General features: G+C 39.9%; 2 protein-coding genes across 5 annotated transcripts in view; one reads left to right on the top strand and one right to left on the bottom strand.

The window, feature by feature from the left end:
- HSD17B4 (hydroxysteroid 17-beta dehydrogenase 4) overlaps window positions 1-470 on the bottom strand; it is a 153195-nt gene extending 152725 nt beyond the window's left edge. For all 4 annotated transcript variants that reach the window (XR_014015536.1, XM_081231332.1, XM_081231331.1 and 1 more), the window contains exon 1: window positions 304-470. Coding sequence is in view for 3 of the 4 variants with exons in the window: in XM_081231332.1 (XP_081087458.1) it covers window positions 304-361 (58 nt within the window). In the remaining variant the exon portion in view is untranslated. The remainder of the gene's footprint in view (window positions 1-303) is intronic.
- Window positions 471-3702: 3232 nt separating this feature from the next.
- On the top strand, window positions 3703-5119 carry LOC308616511 (heterogeneous nuclear ribonucleoproteins C1/C2-like). The gene is made up of 2 exons (XM_081232758.1): window positions 3703-3825; window positions 3871-5119. The coding sequence occupies exon 2, from the start codon at window positions 3934-3936 to the stop codon at window positions 4813-4815; it is 882 nt and encodes a 293-aa protein (XP_081088884.1). The 5' UTR covers window positions 3703-3825; window positions 3871-3933; the 3' UTR covers window positions 4816-5119.
- Window positions 5120-14796: the final 9677 nt, after the last annotated feature.

The following is a 14796-nucleotide window of genomic DNA, read 5'->3' as shown; positions in this document are numbered from 1 at the left end:
CAGGGTTGGGGGCGTGGAGAAGAGGGCTGCACCAGGAGTTTCTGGCTCCCCACTCAAGGCTGGCCAGCCCCGCCTCTCCGTCCTCAGCCGATTAGGCGCCCGGAGAACAATCGTCGTCCGTCCTCCCACCCTCAACCCTACCGAGTCCAGACGCTCGCTCCCCAAGCCGCCCCGCCACCGCTGCCCGCAGCCCAGATGCTGAGGTCGCAGCTACAGCTGCGTGCGGATCACAGACCAAAAAGTGGGACTCCCAGCACGAGAGCGAGCTGGAGGACGCCGGCCTTCTAGCCTTCGCGTACTCACCTCCCCCCGCGCCGGTGACCAGTACCACCCGCCCGTCGAACCTCAACGGCGAGGCCATAAGTCCAGCCTGCAGCGACACACATACACTAGCAGAACTACTGTAGTTCAGACTGCGGGACAAGAAGGACACGAGGAAAGGTTGGAGCGGGACGGCAATGACCACCCAGCTTCTGAGGAGGAGAGAGACGCCTAGTTTTCCAAGTGCGCCTGCGCAGCGATCCCTTGGAACTCTGGGAAATGTAGTCCAGCATGCCTCCAGTCGCAGCGAGAGCCTGCCCAAGAGGCTTGGCTTGAAGGGGCCAGTTCTGCGGCCGGAAGTAATAGGAGCTGCTGGGACCTGTGCAGTAAAATGATTGACTCCCCTAACTTCATTCATACTTTCATCCATCGTTTTGTCATTCACTCAACAAGGGTTTTCTGGATTTAGGCGAGGATGCAGCCCCTATCCTTAAGTAGCTTTCAGAAATAGCAAGGGGTAAAAAAGATTTCTTAGAATGTAATCCTTGGACCTCTTGGATGGAAACCATCTGGAAAAAATGAAGAGTCCTGGGCCCCCAGGCTGACCTCCCAAATGGAACTGTTACCAAACTGGTCAACTGGACCCTCACTAAAGTCCTAGCCAGGCGCCGACACCCAGGGAGGTTCTTTTTCCGCTCAGATTCGCACAGCCAATAATGAAACCTATGCTGAGACTGGAACAGCACAAGCTTCAATTAATGGCCAAACAATGGAGAAGCGCAAATTTAGTTCACAAATCAACTTCACAACCCAATTGGGACAGAGACACCATATGTTTAGGACGGCCGAGGTAAAAGGGAGGGAATTGGAAAGAGTGGGAGGCATACTCACGTCTTATCTGAGAACAGTGTTGTGGTTTGGACACAGAACTGATGCAACACTCTTTTTCAGTCCTTGTATGGGCTTTTCCAGTTGTTGTCAAGGTGATCGTCACCTGTCATGGTGCTGGTGGATGGGCCCTTTAGCATGCTAATGTATTACAATGAGCGCATAATGAGGATCAAGGTCTACTGGAAGTCAAATCTTCTGTCATCTTGGGTCTAGTTGTTCTAACCAGTCCTTGTTTTTTCTCTTTGCAGCTTCCTCCTGAACTTAGATAAGAACAACTGGTTTCCATTCGAGGGAGGGGCAGGGGTATGATTCTGGGGCAACAGCCTTGGTAACAGAATCTCAGGGGACAAAAAAATGTCAACAGGTGCTCCTAAATGATTTTTGCTTTTGGATGGTGAGTACACTCAAATGATGTAGGTTTTCTCAATTTTGACACTATTGAAATTTGGGGTCAATAATTTTTTTGTTATGTGGGGTTGTTCAGTGCATTGTAAGATGTCTAGAAACATCCCTGACCTGTACCCACTAGATGCCAGTATCATCCCCCCCAAGTCACAAAAATCAAAATTGCCTCCAGACATTGCCAAATGTCCTCAGTTGGGGTGGGGTGGGGATAACCCCTGAATGAGAACAACTAGTTTATACTAAGATAAACTAGTAACATTTTTGGAAACATAATTTTACTAGAAAAAATAAACTTTAATGTTTATTTTCCAAGGTGAAAATAATGCTTTCTAAATAGTTACTAAATAGCTTCAGCGGTGTCCAATTTTCAAGCGTGAAATTTCATTTTGGGTATTGTCATGCACTTTTACACAACTGAATTGAACATATGAATCCTCATGTGGTGTCTCATAAGTCAATATCTTAGGCAAAGAGGAATCTGAAACTTTTTGAATAATGGCTATGTTTGGTTTCTGATTAAGTCTCCATTTGTTCACACTCTCAATATACTATCTCTGTCCAAAAGACATAGTGATGATATGGGCTTCCCTAGTGGCACAGTGGTTAAGAATCTGCATGCCAATGCAGGGGACATGGGTTCAAGCCCTGGTCCAGGAAGATCCCACAGGATGTGGAGCAACTAGGCCCGTGCGCCACAACTACTGATCCTGTGCTCTAGAGTCTGCGAGCCACAACTACTGATCCTGTGCTCTAGAGCCCACGTGCCAAAACTACTGAAGCCCCGGCACCTAGAGCCCATGTTCCACAACAAGAGAAGCCACCACAGTGAGAAGCCCATGCATTGCAACAAAGAGTAGCCCCCACTCGCCGCAACTAGAGAAAGTCCACATGCAGCAACGAAGACCCAACGCAGCCAAAAATAAAATAAATTTTAAAAATAATAAATTAAAAAAGACATAGTGATGATAAATAAAATGCAAAAAGAGAATTATAAAGCTAGGATCAAACAAAAACCTTTGTATTTCCAGAGAGAAACCCAAAGCAGAGAATGGGGCTATACTCACAGATCTATCCTCACAACTTACTGGAATCCAAGTGCAGAAGCAGGAAAATATACCTGGAAGGTAAAGGTGATAAAGGAGATTGGGGCTCAGCTCACTGAGAAGTCATCAGTTAGTGTCCTTCTGTTTAAAAAAAAAATTTTTTTTAATAGCCATCCTGAAACTCTGCCTGGGGTTCAGTTGATATATAGAAAGAAACTTCCTCCGTGAATGTCGGACATTTCTTATGAGATAATTTTACTTCTTCCTGAAGTTTATCCTTTAGAAAAGAGCTTCCCAGATGAGGTGTCATGAAAGGGTTACAGATGTGTATGAAATATTGATATCCTCAACCTTTAGTGTGGCTGTGGAGAACAGAATGGCTAGAACCCCCTGGCTGATCTATGGCCTGTGACCATTCTTACCTAGAGTTGACCCTTGAACAACATGAGTTTGAACTGTGCAGGACCACTTATGGGTGAATTTTTTTTCAACAGTAAATGCTACAGTACTACAAGATCTGAGGTTGGTTGAATCCATGGTGTGGCACCATGGATATGAAGGACCAACTATAAATTATATGAGGACTTTCAACTTCACAGAGGGTCAGTGCCCCAACCCCTGTGTACTTCTGTCAGAATACTTCAGGAATATTTTATATGTGTGCTGCGATTTGAAAATATTTAGGAGTTAAAGTATTAGTACTTCTTAAAAGAATCTTCATTAGCTTGCTAGGGCTGCCATAACAAATACCACAGATTAGTGGCTTAAAAAACTGAAATTTATTTTCTCACAGTTGGAGAGGTTGGAAGTTTAAGATCAAGGTGTTGATTGGTTTGGTTTCTTTTGAGGCCTCTCCTAATGTCTGCAGATGGCTGCCTTTCACTGTGTCTTCACATGGTCTTTTCTTGCAGCAGATACCCTGGTGTCCCTTTGTATGTCCAAATTTCCTCTTCTTACATGACACCAGTTAGATTGGATTAGGGCCCACTCTAACAGCCTCATTTTAACTTAATCTTCATTTTAAAGGCCCTATCTCTAAATACACTCACATTTTCTGGTCCTAGGGGTCAGGGTTTCAACATAAGAATTTTGAGGGGATTTTGTGAAGAGGCGAAGGCTGAGCGGTTGCGGCTGTGTTGCGGACCTCGAGCAGCAGTCGGCTTCTCCGCGTAGAACTCGGGAGTAGGAGATTCAGAATCGAATCTCTTCTCCCTTCCCCCTCCTGGTTACAAATCACTTGAAATATATAAGTTAGTGGAACTTGCTTGAGTGAGATTTTTTTGATCTTCAGCTACATTTTTCAGCTTTGTGAGGCACCTTACCATCAAAGACAATGGCCAGCAATGTTACCAACAAGACGGATCCTCGCTCCATGAACTCCCGTGTATTCATTGGGAATCTCAATACTCTTGTGGTCAAGAAATCTGATGTGGAGGCAATCTTCTCGAAATATGGCAAAATCGTGGGTTGCTCTGTTCATAAGGGTTTTGCCTTCGTTCAGTATGTTAATGAGAGAAATGCCCGGGCTGCTGTGGCAGGAGAGGATGGCAGAATGATTGCTGGCCAGGTTTTAGATATTAATCTGGCCGCAGAGCCAAAAGTGAACCGAGGAAAAGCAGGTGTGAAACGATCTGCAGCGGAGATGTACGGCTCCTCTTTTGACTTGGACTATGACTTTCAACGGGATTATTATGACAGGATGTACAGTTACCCAGCACGTGTTCCTCCTCCTCCTCCTATTGCTCGGGCTGTAGTGCCCTCAAAACGCCAGCGTGTATCAGGAAACACCTCACGAAGGGGCAAAAGTGGCTTCAATTCTAAGAGTGGACAGCGGGGATCTTCTAAGTCTGGAAAGTTGAAAGGAGATGACCTTCAGGCCATTAAGAAGGAGTTGACTCAGATAAAACAAAAAGTGGATTCTCTACTGGAAAACCTGGAAAAAATCGAAAAGGAACAGAGCAAACAAGGAGTAGAGATGAAGAATGATAAGTCAGAAGAGGAGCAGAGCAGCAGCTCCCTGAAGAAAGAGGAGACTAATGTGAAGATGGAGTCTGAGGGGGGTGCAGATGACTCTGCTGAGGAGGGGGACCTACTGGATGATGATGATAATGAAGATCGGGGGGATGACCAGCTGGAGTTGATCAAGGATGATGAAAAAGAGGCTGAGGAAGGAGAGGATGACAGAGACAGCGCCAATGGCGAGGATGACTCTTAAGCACATAGTGGGGTTTAGAAATCTTGTCCCATTATTTCTTTACCTAGGCGCTTGTCTAAGATCAAAATTTTCACCAGATCCTCTCCCCTAGTATCTTCAGCACATGCTCACTGTTGTCCCCATCCTTGTCCTTCCCATGTTCATTAATTCACATTGCCCTGCGCCTAGTCCCGTTTTCACTTCCTTTGATGCTCCTAGTAGTTCTGTTAAGTCTTACCCTGTAATTTTTGCTTTTAATTTTGATACCTCTTTATGACTTAACAATAAAAAGGATGTATGGTTTTTAAAAAAAAAAAAAAAAAAAAAAAAAAAAAAAAAGAATTTTGAGGGAACACAATGCAGCACCAACAGGGATTACTGTTGATAAACTCTTACTATTTTACTTGAAAATATCTTCATTTCACCCTCAGTATTAAATGATAATTCAGTTGGATATAAAACTGTCAATCAAAAAATAAATAAAAATAAATAAATAAAAATAAAAAAGGAGGGTTAAAAAAAAACTGTCAATCATAAACTATGATCAAGTGGGATTTATTCCAGGGATGCAAGGATTTTTCAATATCCTCAAATCAATCAATGTGATATAACACATTAACAAACTGGAGAATAAAAACCATATGATCATCTCAGAAAAGCATAAAAGCAGAAAAATCTTTCGATAAAATTCAACATCCATTCATGATAAAAACACTTCTGAAAGGGAGAAAAAAGGGAACATACCTCAACATAATAAAGATCATATATGACAAACCCACAGCTAACATCATACTCAATGGTGAAAAGCTGAAAGCATTTCCTCTAAGATCAGGAAGAAGATAAGTATGACCATTCTCACCACTTATATTGAACATAGTTTTGGAAGTCCAAGCCACAGCAATCAGAGAAGAAAAAGAAATAAAAGGAATCCAAATTGGAAAAGAAGAAGTAAAACTGTCGCTGTTTGCAGATGGGATGATGCTATCTGTAGAACATCCTAAAAACACTACCAGAAAACTACTAGAGCTCATCAATGAATTTGGTAAAGTTGCTGGACACAAAACAAATACACTGAAATTTGTTGCATTTCTATACACTGACAACAAAATATCAGAAAGAGAAATTAAGGAAACAATCCCATTTACCATCACATCAAAAAGAAATACAGAGGAATAAACCTAAGGAGACAAAAGACCTGTACTCTGAAAACTATAAGATGCTGATGAAAGAAATTAAAGACCCCACAAACAGATGGAAAGATATACCCTGTTCTTGGATTGGCAGAATCAATATTGTTAAAATGACCATACTACCCAAGACAATCTATAGGTTCAATGCAATCCCTATCAAATTACCAATGGCATTTTTTCACAGAACTAGAACAAAAGATTTCACAATTTGTATGGAGACACAAAAGACCCTGAATAGCCAAAACAATCCTGAGAAAGAATGGAGCTGGAGGAATCATCCTCCCTGACCTCAGACCACACTACAAAGCTACAGTAATCAAAACAGTAAGGTACTGGCACAAAACAGACATATGGATCAATGGAACAGGATAGAAAGCCCAGAAATAAATCCATGCATTTATGGTCAACTAATCTATGACAGGGCTTCCCTGGTGGTGCAGTGGTTGAGAGTCCGCCTGCCGATGCAGGGGACACGGGTTCATGCCCCGGTCCAGGAGGATCCCACATGCTGCAGAGTTGCCACAGGCTGGGCCCGTGAGCCATGGCCACTGAGTCTGCGCATCCGGAGCCTGTGCTCCGCAACGGGAGAGGCCACAACAGTGAGGGGCACGCGTACTAAAAAAAAAAAAAAATCTATGACAAAGGAGGCAAGAATACACATTGGAGAAAAGAGAGTCTCTTCAGTAAGTGGTACTGGGAAAACTGGTCATGTAAAAGAATGAAATTAGAACATTCTCGGACACCATATACAAAAATAAATGCAAAATGGATCAAAGACCTAAATGCAAGACTGGATACTATAAAACTCCTAGAGGAAAACATAGGCAGAAGACTCTTTGACATAAATCGCAGCAATACTTTTTTTGGATCTGTCTCCTAGAGTAATGGAAACAAAAACAGAGATAAAATATATAAGCAGCTCATACAGCTCAATATCAAAAAAACAAACAACCGAAACAAAAAATGGGAAGAAGACCCAAATAGATATTTCTCCAAATATGACATACAGATGGCCAACAGGCACATGAGAAGATGCTCAATATTGATAATTATTAGGGAAATGCAAATCAAAACTACAATGAGGTATCACCTTACACCAGTCAGAATGGCCAACATTGAAAAGTCTACAAATAATAAATACTGCAGTGGGTGTGGAGAAAAAGGAACCCTCCTACACTGTTGGTGGGAATGTAAACTGGTGCAGCCACTGTGGAAAACAGTATAGAGATTCCTTAAAAAAATAAAAGTCGAGTTACCATATGATCCTGCAATCCTACACCTGGGCATATATCTGAAGAAAACTCTAATTCAAAAATATACATGTACCCCAATGTTCACAGCAGGACTATTTACAATAGCTAAGACATGGAAACAACCCAAATGTCCATCAACGGATGACTGGATAAAGAAGGTATGGTATATATATATACAATGGAATATTACTCAACCAAAAAAGGAATGAAATAATGCCATTTGCAGCAACATAGATGGACCTAGAGAATATCATATTAAGTGAAGTAAGTCAGTCAGAGAAAGACAATTATCATATGATATGACTTATATGCAGAATCTAAAAAAATGATACAAATGAACTTATTTACAAAACAGAAATAGACTCACAGACATAGAAAGCAAACTTATGGTTACCAAACGGGATAGCAGGGGGCGTGGGGGGGAAGATAAATTAGGAGGTTGGGATTAACATATACACAATACTATATATAAAATAGATACACAATGAGGACCTACTGTATAGCACAGAGAACTATATTCAATATCTTGTAACAACCTATAATGGAAAAGAATCTGAAAAAGAATAGATATATATACATATGTATAACTGAATCACTTTGCTGTACATCTGAAACTAACACAACATTGTAAATTAACTATACTTCAATTTTTAAAAATTGTTAAAAAAACGTCAGCTGGTGTTATATAAAGTCTAGCATATTATATATTATGTTACATAATATGAATATTATGCATATTATACTATATTAAAAACTTTAAATTTCTTTCACATATACATATATATTTAACATATGCTGGAATATACATATTTAAATATACTCTAGAATATATTATATGTAAAATATTATATATATACATATGAATATATATATACATTCATATGTGTGCATGCGTATGTGTGTGGTGTGTGTATATATATATATATACACATATACATTCCAGCATATAGCTTTAAATGGCCAGGCATTTGAAGAAACAAGACAATGTGAACAAAATCCATGAGAAATCAAAGGTTATAAAACAGACACCAAGGGCTTCCAGATAATAGAGTTACTGACCATAGATTTCAAAATAATTATTCTTATTTGGTTCAAGGTATTAAAAAATGATTAAAAATTTAAGCCATGAATGGAAAATTTTAAATGATCTAATGGATTTTTTAAAATAATAATAAAAATATAATGACTAAATTAAGAATTTCAAAAATGTATTTACTATCAAATTACACATGATAGAATTAGTGACCTGAGATAGGTCAGATAAAATACATGAAATAAGCACATGGAAAAAATAAAAACATGAAATACTGGAAAAAACTTAAAGGTCAAAGAGATGTGTAAGAATTCCAAAGTAGAGAACAGAGAACATGAAGAAAAAGCAATATTTGAGTAAATAATGACTGACAATTAACCAAAACTGATGAAAAATATATAAAGCATCTAATTTTAGAATATTCAGGCAAGATAAATACAAGCAAAACTAAACCTGACTACATAATGGTAAAATTACAGAATACTGAAGAAAAGATGAAATATTCTAGGTAGCCAGAAAGAAAATGTTCAAATGAACAGAAGTTTAATTTATGTTTGGCTTTTTATTTCTTTATTTTTTCCAGTTTTCCAATTATTGAGAAATAATTGACATACATCATAGTATAACTTTATGGTGTACAGCAGGATGGTTTGATTTTTTGATTTGCATATACTGTGAAGCAATTACCACAATAGGCTCAGCTCACATATAGATACAATAAAAAGAAAAAATAAGCAAAAAGGAAAAAAATGTTTCTCCCTGTTACAAGAACTCTCAGGGTTTACTCTCTTAAAAACTTTCCTATACAACACACAGCACTGCTAGCTATAGTCATCATGTTGTACATTACATCCCTAATATTTAGTTATCTAATAACTAGAAGTTTGTACCTTTTAACCACCTTCCTCCAATTGCCCTTCCCCCCACCCTCAGCCTCTGCAAGTCTGATCTCTTTTTCTATGAGTTTGACTTTATTTTTTAGATTCCACATATAAGTGAGATGTCACAGTATTTGTCATTCTCTGATTTATTTCACTTAGCATAATGCCTTTAAGGTCCATACATTGTCAGAAATAGTAGAATTTCCTCATTTTTCTGACTGAATAATATTCCATTTGTGTATAGATACCACAACTTCTTTATTCATTTTATCTATCAATGTACACTTAGGTTGTTTCCATCTTTTGGCTATTGTAAATGATGCTGCTATGAATATGGGAGGGCAGGTATCTTCTGAGTTAGAGTTTTCATTTTCTTTGTATATATTCCCAGAAGTATTAGAATTGCTGGGTAATATGGTAATCTATTTTTAATTTTTTGAGGAGCCTCCATATTGTTTTGCAGTGGCTGTACCAATTTACAATCCCACCAAACCCTTTCTCCTCATCCATACCAGCATTTGTTATCGCTTGTCTTTTTTATAATGGCCATTCTAACAAGTGCAAGGTGATGTCTCATTGCAGTTTTAATGCATTTCCTTAGTTACTAGTAATGTTGAGCATTTTTTCCACGTGCTTGTTGGCCTTTCTTATATCTTCTTTGAAGAAATGTCTATGCAGGTTCTTTGCCCATTTTTTCATTTTTTTTTTTTGCTGCTGATTTGTGTGAGTTCTTTATATATTTTGGATATGAATCTCTAAGCAGTTATAGGGTTTCATATATTTTTCCCATTCCATAGGTTGTCTTTTCACTTTGTTGATGGTTTCTTTTGCTGTGCAGAAGCTTTTTAGTTTGATGTAGTCCCACTTGTTTATTTTTGATTTTGTTGCCTGTGCTTTAAGTATCACATTCAAAAAATTACTACCAAGACCCATGTCAAGGAGCTTTTTTCCGGGGATGGGGGGGAGGTGAAGTCAAGATGGCAGGGTAGCAGGATGCAGAGTTCACATCTCCTCACAACTAGGGCACCTACCAGGCTCTGGTGGGGGACCTTGGACACCTAAGGGGACGGGAGGAACCCCTATACAACCAGGTAGGACGTGGGGGGTTGGGAAGAGGGAAGCAAAAGTGGAGGCAGGATGGGACTGGTGCTCCTGAGGGGCGGCTGGGGGGAGAGGAGGGGTTCCAATGCCCAGAGGGGCCCACTCACCACTAGGGGATCAGCGGGGACAGGGAGATACCTTCGGGGATCAGAGTGGAATGTGGCCAGCATTTCCCCCACTTGCTTGGGCCCCAGTGAGCCTGCTGGGGTCCCAGGCCTGAACCTCCACCTTCTGGGGCCCCCTCCAGTCACGCATGTCCTGTGGGCCTGGGAGGGGGGAGGAGGGGAGGAGAAGTAGAGGCGAGAGAGAACCAGTACCCCAAGGGGCAGCTGGGGGAGGGGAGGGGTTCCCATGCTCGGAGGGGCCCACTCATGGTGAAGGGATCAGTGGGGATGGGGAGAGAACTTCAGGGGATCAGGGAATTGGAGGGGAATGCAGCCAGCATTTTCCCAACCTGCTCGGGCCCCGGCAAGCCTGCTGGGGTCCCGGGCCTGAACCTCCGCCCTCCAGGGCCCCCTCCAGCCGCACTGAGCCTAGGCCCAGCTGCCCCTGCCTAAGCGCCCCCCCCATCTAACCCCCCAAGGCCTTTTCCGGCATTTTTTCTTATTTTTTTTTGCTGCTGTGGTTCTGTTTTGCCTTCTTGTTATTGTTTCATTTATATTATTATCTTTTCTAATATATTTTTTACTTTTCTAACTTTATTTTATTTTTTATTCTTTGTTATTGTTCTGCTCCTTTTTGTTTGTTGCCTTTTTTTTTTTTTTTGCTGTGCCCTGCAGCTTGCAGGATCTTGGTTCCCAGGTCAGGGGTCAGGCCTGAGATCTTGTGGTGGGAATGCTGAGTCCAAACAGCTGGACTAACAAAGAACTTCAGACCCCAAGGAATGTTAATTGGTGTGAGGACTCCCAGAGGTCCTCATTTTGGCACCAAGACCTGGCTCTACGCAACTGTTAGTGTTGGACTGCGAACTCCAGTGTTGGACGCCTCAGGCCAAACAACCAGTAAGACAGGAACACAGCTCCACCCATAAAAAAAAAATGAGATGACAAGAAAATATGTTACAGAAGAAGGAGCAAGGTAAAAACCTAAAAGACCAAATAAATGAAGAGGAAATAGGCAACCTACCTGAAAAAGAATTCAGAGTAATGGTAGTAAAGATGAACCAAAATCTCAGAAATAGGATGGAGGCATGGATTGAGAAAATACAAGAAATGTTTAACAAGGACCTAGGAGAACTAAAGAACAGACAGTGATGAATAACACAATAACTGAAATAAAAAATACACTAGAAGGAATCCAAGGCAGAATAACTGAAGCAGAAGAACGAATAAGTGAGCTGGAAGATAGAATGGTGGAAATAACTGCTGAGGAGCAAAATAAAGAAAAAAGAATGAAAAGAAATGAGGACAGTTTCAGAGACCTCTGGGACAACATTAAGTAAACCAACATTTAAATTATAGGGGTCCCAGAAGAAGAAGAGAAAGAGAAAGGGTCTGAGAAAATATTTGAAGAGATTATAGTTGAAATGGGAAAGGAAATATCCACCCAAGTCCAGGAAGCACAGAGAGTCCCATATAGGATAAACCCAAGGAGAAACACACGAAGATGCATATTAATCAAACTAACAAAAATTAAATTCAAAGAAAAAAATATTAAATGCAGCAAGGGAAAAGCAACAAATAACCTACAAGGGAATGCCCATAAGGTAATCAGCTGATTTTTCAGCAGAAACTCTGCAGGCCAGAAGGCAGTGGCATGATGTATTTAAAGTGACAAAAAGGAAAAACCAAGACTACTCTACCCAGCAAGGATCTCATTCAGATTCGATGGAGAAATCCAAAGCTTTACAGACAAGCAAATGCTAAGAGAATTCAACACAACCAAACTAGCTTTACAATGAATGCTAAAGGAACTTCTCTAGGTGGGAAACACAAGAAAAGAAAAAAACCCACAAAAACAAACCCAAAACAATTAAGAAAATGATAATAGGAACACATATATCAATAATTACCTTGAATGCAAATGGATTAAATGCTCCAAACAAAAGACACAGACTGGCTGAATGGATACAAAAACAAGACCTGTATATATGCTATCTACAAGAGACCCACTTCAGACCCAGAGACACATACAGACTGAAAGTGAGGGGATGGAAAAAGATATTGCGTGCAAGTGGAAATCAAAAGAAAGCTTGAGTAGCAATGTTCCTATCAGATAAAATAGACTTTAAAATAAAGACTGTTACAAGAGACAAAGAAGGATACTACATAATGATCAAGGGATCAATCCAAGAAGAAGATATAATAATTGTAAATATTTATGCAGCCAACATAGAAGTACCTCAATACATAAGGCAAATACTAACAGCCATAAAAGTGGAAATCAACAGTAACACAATAATAGTTGGGGGGTTAAGAATCTGCCTTCCAGTGCAGGGGACGCAGGTTCGATCCCTGGTCAGGGAACAAAGATCCCACATGTCATGGGGCAACTAAGCCCATGTGCCACAACTACAGAGCCCATGCACTCTGGAGCCCATGTGCCACAACTAGAGGGCCTGTGTGCCGCAACTACTGAGCCCACATGCTCTGGAGCCCTGCACCACAACTAGAGAGAAGCCCGTGCACCACAACAAAGATCCTGCATGCCACAACTAAGACCCAATGCAGCTGAAAATAAATAAATAAATATTTTAAAAATAATCATAATAATGGTGGGGGACTTTAACACGCCACTTACACCAATGGACAGATCATCCAGACAGAAAATATATAAGGAAACACAAGCTTTAAATGACACAATAGACCAGATAGATTTAATTGATATTTAGAGGACATTCCACCCAGAAGTGGCAGAATACACTTTCTTCTCAAGTGCACAGGGAACATTCTCCAGGATAGATCACATCTTGGGTCACAAATCAAGGCTCAGTAAATTTAAGAAAATTGAAATCATATCAAGCATCTTTTCTGACCACAATGCTATGAGATTGGAAATCAATTACAGGAAAAAAACTGTAAAAAACACAAACACATGATAGCTAAACAGCATGCTACTAAATAACCAAGAGATCACTGAAGAAATCAAAGAGGAAATAAAAAAATACCTAGAAACAAATGACAACGAAAACACGATGACCAAAAACCTATGGGACTCAGCAAAAGCAGTTCTAAAAGGGAAGTTTATAGCAATTCAATCTCACCTCAAGAAACTAGAAAAATCTTAAAAAAACAATCTAACCTTACACATAAAGCAACTAGAGAAAGAAGAACAAAAAAAAAAGCCCCAAAGTTAGTAGGAGGAAAGAACTCATAAAGATCAGAGCAGAAATAAACTAAATAGAAATTAAGAAAACAATAGCAATAAATAAATAAGGTCAGTAAAACTAAGAGTTGGTTCTTTGAGAAGATAAACAAAATTGATAAACCTTTAGCCAGACTCATCAAGAAAAAAAGAGAGAGGACTCGAATCAGTAAAATTAGAAATGAAAAAGGAGAAATTACAACTGACACCACAGAAATACAAAGGATCAAAAGAGACTACTACAAGCAACTATATGCCAATAAAACTGACAACCTGGAAGAAATGGACAAATTCTTGGAAAGGTACAACTTTCCAAGACTGAACCAGGAAGAATTAGAAAATATAAACAGACAAATCACAAGTAATGAAATTGAAACTGTAATTAAAAATCTTCCAACAAAGAAAAGTCCAGGACCAGATGGCTTCACAGGCGAATTCTATCAAACATTTAGAGAAGAGCTAACTCCTATCCTTCTCAAACTCTTCCAAAAAATTGCAGAGGGAGGAACACTCCCAAACTCATTCTATTAGGCCACCATCACCCTGATAACAAAACCAGAGAAAGATATCACAAAAAAAGGAAATTATAGGTCAATAGCAATGATGGACATAGACACAAAAAATTTACGATTTGAATTTCTCTAATAATTAGTGTCAATGTTTTTCAAGTTGCCTAGGGCAAACAGGAATTCACTGAAGGGCAGAAAACTCATGTCAGTTTGCCATTCTGTGTTTTTTTTATATGTTGATCTTGCTGTTCCCTGAACATATTGTTCCAGAAGGCAATATTAAAGGACAATCTCATAGGAGGTTGGAGCACTATATTTTCTTCATCGTGAATATGCTTTCAGTGTTCACACAGATGCAGGTTTTTTTGTTTAAACAGTAAAGAGGGAAATAATTAGTCCTTCCTAGATGCAGAATATAGGGATTTTGATCTGAAAAGAGTGTGAAGAGGTTACGGGGTATCACCTCACACTGGTCAGAATGGCCATCGTCAAAAAATCTACAAACAATGAATGCTGGAGAGGATGTGGAGAAAAGGGAACCCTCCTGCACTGTTGTTGGGAATGTAAATTGGTACAGCCACTATGGAGAACAGTATGGAGCTTCCTCAAAAAACTAAAAACAGAACTACCATATAACTCAGCAATCCCACTACTGGGCATATACCCAAAGAAAACCATAATTCAAAAAGACACATGCACCCCAATGTTCATGGCAGCACTATTTACAATAGC

This window comes from Mesoplodon bidens (assembly GCF_964165515.1).
Source record: "Mesoplodon bidens genome assembly, chromosome: 4".
Taxonomy (NCBI): domain Eukaryota; kingdom Metazoa; phylum Chordata; class Mammalia; order Artiodactyla; family Ziphiidae; genus Mesoplodon; species Mesoplodon bidens.
The sequence above is the reverse complement of the archived record's forward strand: the minus strand, read 5'-3'. Positions and strand labels throughout refer to the sequence as shown.